Source organism: Pterocles gutturalis, unplaced genomic scaffold (genome assembly GCF_000699245.1).
Source record: "Pterocles gutturalis isolate BGI_N339 unplaced genomic scaffold, ASM69924v1 scaffold19417, whole genome shotgun sequence".
NCBI lineage: Eukaryota > Metazoa > Chordata > Aves > Pterocliformes > Pteroclidae > Pterocles > Pterocles gutturalis.
The window spans coordinates 402-7,338 of record NW_010110624.1 but is presented as its reverse complement, the minus strand read 5'-3'; the positions used below and the strand labels follow the sequence as shown (position 1 = coordinate 7,338).

Here is a 6,937-nt window from a genome sequence, read left to right as displayed (position 1 = left end):
TTTGGGTGTAGAAGTATGCGATGCATGAAATTAAGTACCTTAACACCCTTAGTAGATAAGCAAAGGTGGTTTTTACTTCACAGAGAAAGATAAGCAATGGTAAGATAAGAATACGCCAGGGAACCAGGCTTTGAGAGGTAGATCCCTCCAAGCCAGCACAGAACAAGAGAAAGGAAGAGACTAGATGTGGAAAAAGACTAACTCATCAAAAACCTTGTATTTTCTTCCCTAAATATTTGTGCAATGACAGGAAGGCGGCTTTCCTGACAAATCAAAGTAATAGTGTGAGGGTTTATTCTTATCTACACACACACACCAAGTTTACATCTTACTTATTAAAGTGAGATACTTATATACTGATTCTAGGCAAGAATGTTGCAACTTACATTTACACTGACACCAAAGTATACCCTATGAAAGGACACACGATTCAGAACAAAGCTGACACTTCCTCCACAGATGAAGGATCTCATGTGGTGTAGGACTTTGTGTGCATGGTTTGTGAGTCCATATGGGCCAGACACTGTATTTATCACAACCATCTGAGTGCTTATGCATTTTACTTCTGTTGTAACTGGATGAAGTACAGTAACAGAGTTGGGAACAGTGTATTCCCACTCTCTGGTCACTGAGCGACCTACTAGGCTATATATTCATGCTCCCTCTTGGCTTCTCTTTGATCTAATGCGTCTTGGCAGTGTAAAATGGAGAAGAATGACTGCATCAAAATCCCACATTTAAGGTCTTCTCCTGGCAGAGGGGAGCATTTGCATAGGCACCCCACGTTATATCACTTACAAAAACGGTAAGTGTGCGCACAGACTCTGCCCTGCTGTCCTTTTGCCCCTGTTGTTTTACAGCCCCACTTCACAACTGGCTTTCCCTGAAGCCCATTCTTCAGTTTCTGAAGTTCTCCTGTATAGCCGCCAGTACAGCAGAGCTATCCTTCGCAATGTTTTTTCCGAACATACTCCACACCTCATTAGTCTTTTCTGGTGCTGAGACCTCTCAGCACAAAAAACTGTAATTGTTACTAGCTTTGTATAGAGGGGAATGATGAATTTCATTCACAAAAGATCTTGAAGAATGATTCAGGAAGGGGCTAACAGAGCTAAACCCATTGTAGCTTATCCAAAGAATAAACAAAAACTTTTTAACCATTTACCACTAAATGCATACAGAAGGCTTTGCCTGCTGTACCAACTCTTTAAATCCTGTCAGAAAGGGAATAACAATATCTTATTAGAATGTTAAGGCTAAATTGATTTAGATAAGTGATAAAATTTCATTAAAATACATAAATAATTTCTTAAGAACCTCCATTATTCAAAGTCTTTGGATAACTTTCTGGAAGATGGTGTGAGACTCGACATCACTGGTTTGATTCAGGAAAAGCTCTTAGCGTTGCATTATGCAAGGATTCACACTGAATGATCTTTTTTGTCCCAACCTCATGTTGGCCATGAAGTCTATGAAATAGAATTTTTCAACTTGAAACTTTTCCATAAAGCTTCCTCCTCATTCTAAATATACAAGAAGTTACAGCAGGGAATGGAGGTGGTGTCTCTCTTCCGGTTGTGGAATACATTACTCCCTTCAGCCTCAAATCTTCTGAACTGTTTCCTTCCCAAGAGTATCCTACACAAACTGCACTGTGTATTCCTTCAATAAGGATGCCCTTGCTGACCTCTGTTCTCTTTAAAAGTTTTTTTATATATACTTTCCTACTTGATTTCCTCAGTTCCTTCTCCAAATGTATTAATTATCTAAACAGATAATAATAAAAGAGAAATTAAGTCCACTGGCTTCAGCATAAGGCTTTAAAGATCGGAGTTCTGTTCTGAATTTGTTCAGAAGTGGCAGATGAGTTGATGTATGTAAATAAAGGGAGTGTATCATCCCTGCTTATCTTTACTCTGCTGCTGTGTTAAGGTCTATGACATCAAACTGAGCTTTTTGGTGCGTGTGGCCCATGAAGATCCCATAAGAACTTTGCATCAGACCTGGCTTTGTTTATACACACACTAGTTAAAGACAGAGCCAAAAAATAGCATTTAACATTTATTATATATTTGCCTTTGCAAAAACACAAACATTTTTCAGTCAACTTGAAATTCATTATTTTAGTCAAATTCAAGTATTACTTGCACATCTCACTGGATTGGCACTAGCAGTAGAGGCAGCAGCATGAGGAGAAAGCATGGGCACATACAGCAGAGAATCAGAAGGCTGAAGCTGCAGAGATTTCAAAGGTTGTTCTATACAAAGAACTTAATGTATCAGATATGGTAACAAACTACAGGCAGTTTCACCTTCACTACAGTATGAAAGTGGTTATTTTATGCTGTGTTACTGGATGGTTGTTTCTGGTGTGAAAAAGACACGAGCCTTCTGGTGAATTTTCAAAGCCTAGAAGGACTATTTTGCATACCAGCAAGTACAGGAGGTACATTTGCATAAAACATTTGCAGTAGAAAAATACATTTTGAAATTCTCATTTTATCAAATTCAGACTCTACATCTCCATAGCTATCCAGAATAAAACAAAGCTGGAACTGCACCTGATATAAATGTCTTCTCATCCCATTTGCTCTTAGAGAGGACCCATGACATGAAAACGTCACCTGGATACATGGCAGTATGTTCCTTCCTGAGCACCTACATGATGTATAATTCTGTTCATCTTTCTGGTTATGGAAATCTGCATGTTCAGCTGGCAATAACATCAGTGCAATTCCTTGAAATAGTCATAAAGCCATATGACTGTTTTTGAAAGGGTGGTGGAGAGACATTAGGACAAGTCTCAACCTTTTTTTTAATTATTTTTTTTTAATTTTTTAAAAGAAATTACTGAATTACTTGAAGAAGCAAACAAAAGTTTATATTTGTGTCAAATAGGGCTGGACTAGATGACCTGGGATGGACATCCAGAGGTCCTTTCCAACCTCAACCATTCTGTTATTCTGTGAAATTAATCTTCTAAGACAAAAAATTCTCAAGAAATAATAAAGTCTTTAACAACTAAGGGGTTAGGTCCTCAGACTAAATTGACAGAGGCAGAAAATCTTTAGAAGGTGCATTAATTTACGCACACTGAGAATTTGTCCCAATACAGCTTCATTGTTTTGTATTATGTGGGTCTAAAATATTCATAATCAGTGTTCGCAATTTAAAAGTGGAGCATGTTTCTATGTGAAAAGGGACTTGGGTTACTTAAATTATCAAGTACATTAACAGGAGAAACAGAGGAAGTGAAAGGATTATGCAGAATCTAAAGTTTATTGAAATATAAGAGCTACAGGCTTCCATTACATGAAAGAACCATACTTCAAGTAACAGAAATACAGAGAGAAACCCTGAAGCCCACAGTCAGAGAAACTTGAAGACAAAACAGGATTTAGCTCAAATTCCCAAGCAAAAAGCTAGCAGCACAAAAGCATATAGCAATAAAACACGGCTTGTATAATCTTTTAAGCGGTTTAAGATAAAAGATGGATCTTCCATTCATTAAATACTCATGCTGAAGCAAAGCATCAGCCTTATAGAGATTATGAGAATAGTTTTAAATACTTGATTCCCCTGGGGATTATGTTTTACCAACTATACCCATACAGAATTTTTTTTGTACTGAGTTGCAGCAGAACATCACATACTGCTTATAGCAAACCAACACCATTTCACTATTTCACTCTCTGTGTAATGTCGTTATTTTCCAGTTCCCTTCTCCAAGTGAATTCTATTAATCATTAAACACCTAAGGCACAAGCAGAAATAAAAATAAATAGCATCTGTAAAAAAAAGTCAACTATTTAATTAGCACACCTTATCTGAAACTTCTAAGTCTCACTGGATAGAACAGACTTTAAAACACTGTTCTGATCCTAAAAATATCAATAGAAAAAACACTACTGAAATTGCTTCTTTATCCTGAGGACTTTACACACATAATAACAATATAACAGCTATAGCTGTCTGAAACATCTATTCACTCATCTTTCATTTTTTAAATAGACAGATAAAATGCAATTAATTTCTCTGTGGATTTCTACTCCTACTGGGATGCCCAGCATCAGGACAGCTCAGTCCACACTGTGGGATTCACACAGCAACACCCACTAAATTGCTCCCATAGGGACATGTAAGATAGACACCAAGCAGGGGAATTCAATTTACCAAATACGAGCATCTACAGTGAAGCTATCTACGCAGCAGCCAGTCACCTGAGGCTCTCTCTTATATCACTCTTGACCACTGCGTTATGCTAAACAAGTTGATTTTATCTGGAATAGATTGGGCAGTGCTTGCATGATCCCTTTCCCTGTCTGGGCTAAGCAGCGTCAGGCTCACACAGTGACAAGTAATTGTACACAATATATTAAGTAGTACAGCTGCTGGCCAAAGGAATGTAGGTTATAGCCTAAGCATTCGCACTATAGATTTTCATATAGAATAAAGCAATTTGCCCCTATAAAGAAGTAGTTCCCACAAACACAGTACTTCTGTTTTCTCTGAATAAAAGATTCAATGCCACTTTTTAGATAAGAAATCTATTAAATTTTGTTCTGCAAAAGCATTGCACTGCTAACAATTGTCAAGTCCGACAACTGATGATTTAACATTCTATTCCCCTTTTTCTAGCAATTACAAGTTGCTTGAAAATTAAATTACAGTTAATATGTCTCCCCGGTGAGGCGGTGTGACATGATGTGCAAATGCTTGCACTGCCCTGTAAGTCAGTTGTTCCCAGAAGAGATGGGCTGGCAGCATGATAATAATTAAATGCCAATATACAATTGGCCTCTTTTATGAAAAACAAACAGGCACAAAGACAAACTGTTCCACTGCTTATACTAACCACCAAATGTTGAGATGACTGTTTATTTTAAACAGCAATGAGGCTGCAGTGCAGTTTACTGACTTTCATAAACTCAGCTTAACAATTCAACATGCATTCAGAACTAAAGTTCTTATTTCTCTGATGATTCTTCGTCTTCATTGACGTTCTCTCTTTGGAGCCACATAAATGCTGACTTTGCTGTGCCATCTCCACTCTGTTGGGAAAAGCAAATGAAAGTAGCCCAGACAAAGCCACAGAGCCCAGTATAAGCTGTTCGCAGGTAAACGGGGACCAAAATGAAGTTTGACAGCTGTGTTGGAAGGAAAGAGAGCTCAGTTAGTGCTCCAGGCATTGTTAGGTCTTACACACAGACACTCAACAACTCCACTACTTTTCACTGGGTTACATATACTACGAATGCATTGCATCAGGTTTTATGAGAGAGAAAGAAAGGCTCACTGAGTTACCCTAAAAACTCACCTGCACAAAAGGCCAGTACATCAGTCCTGTCTGAAATGAAAATGAATCATTTGTTACTCTTACAGATTTTAACCACAAAGATTCATTTTTTCTTACCACCAAGACTGAAACATATTTGAGTAAAGTTAGTAAAAGCTCTTCAATTGTAAATTAAGTTGCTTAACTTGGAGGTCACAATATTAAACTTCTAATCATCTTCATGAATCTCTATGCTAGGAGTTTCTCAAACACATTATTCTAATTCATTTTAAATACAAAACTCTAAGAACAGTTAAGTCTTCATAGTCAGCTGATACCAGAACCATAAGCACATTTACCAGATGGGTGAACAAATGTTTAAATATGTGAACATTTGTTTCAGCCATGAATTAAAAATACCACTGAACACTATTTATTTCACACTTGCAATGCTCCTTCTACTTACTCATACATGTAAGGCTTTTTTGTAAAAATCAATGGATAATTTACTCATAGAACATAAGGGCAGTAGAAACCTTATGTTTTGATAGGATATAGTGGGCACTGTTTTTAGAATCATCCTCCATAGGAATAAAAATAATCTTTTTTCATGCCACCTATATAGTTCCACAGTGTGAAGGGAAATTCACATTGCATCACAGTTTCTCCTTCAATTACATTTTTTCTGCTCATCTATCTTTCTTCTTGCACCTGAGAAATCTTTAAAATTCTTAATTTGCTCAGCTCTGATGTAGCACAGATAATTTTTTCCTATGTATGTAGAAATGCAAACCAAAACCAGCTATTTATACAAAGGTCTTCTTAAAACAAGGGTTTGTATTTCTGAAAGTGGGAAGACTGTCACTGAAAAGTACAGGCTGAAGATGATTCCTAAAAAAGATGTTTCTATAACTAATGATTTTAACATGTGTTCATGTAAGCATTGCCAATGGCATTACCAACTAAACATTGGTGTGCGGGTTCTTCTTAAGATAAAAGGTAATACAGTCTTAGTATTGTAGGGCTCTCATTCAAAGAGAGCCGGGTGCAAGTGTTATGTATATAAACACTGTACATTTTCAAAATGGCATCGTTTCACCCATCTGGCACCAGTGCCTGCTCCAGACTACCCTGACTTCAGATGACTGCTGGTACTTAAGCTTCCTACACATAATCAAATAATGAAGTGAGAGAAAGGCTGTTGGAGGAAGGAATATTTATAATATTTTATCCAATAATATTATTTTTTGCTTAGCTGGAAGCTAAGCGAATTGCTTGCCTCACCTTATATGTATTCCAAAATTTCTTTTTACAGTCTGAAAATATGTCCTCTTTCTTCTGAAGGATGCTCATACCTAGAGAAATACTTAAAACAATCAGAAAAAATGCAAAAATGAAATGTTTACTTTTTTCAATGATATCCCAAACTCTTATCAAAATATATTGCAACAGCTTTGAAAGAAAAGCTGATATAATTACAAAGAAAAAATACCATTCCAGCTCCCTAATAGTGCTACATCATATCTCCTTATCTATTGACTTGGCTCTCAGTATTGACATCAGAGATCAACTGGAATATACTGCATAGGTGGTGTATTGTATCTGTTCCAATGCCACATAATCCACCAGTGGTATGGCAGTGGAACAGGTAAGGTGAAAGTA

General features: G+C 36.9%; 1 protein-coding gene across 1 annotated transcript; it reads right to left on the bottom strand.

Moving 5' to 3' along the window:
* Positions 1-4,967: 4,967 nt before the first annotated feature.
* Positions 4,968-6,628, bottom strand: MPV17L (MPV17 mitochondrial membrane protein-like). The gene is made up of 3 exons (XM_010073469.1): positions 6,560-6,628; positions 5,318-5,347; positions 4,968-5,147 (listed from the first exon to the last, which is right to left on the bottom strand). Exons 1-3 carry the CDS (start codon positions 6,626-6,628, stop codon positions 4,968-4,970), a joined length of 279 nt encoding a protein of 92 aa, XP_010071771.1.
* Between the last annotated feature and the right edge of the window lie 309 nt (positions 6,629-6,937).

Bases quoted from the DNA above. Each gene is read 5' to 3' on its own strand.
- MPV17L (XM_010073469.1), bottom strand. From the start codon at position 6,628: ATGAGCATCCTTCAGAAGAAAGAGGACATATTTTCAGACTGTAAAAAG. The intron at 5,348-6,559 runs GTGAGGCAAGCA...TTTTCATTTCAG, and splicing joins AATTTTGGAATACATATAAG to ACAGGACTGATGTACTGGCC. The intron at 5,148-5,317 runs GTGAGTTTTTAG...CTTCCAACACAG, and splicing joins TGTACTGGCCTTTTGTGCAG to CTGTCAAACTTCATTTTGGT.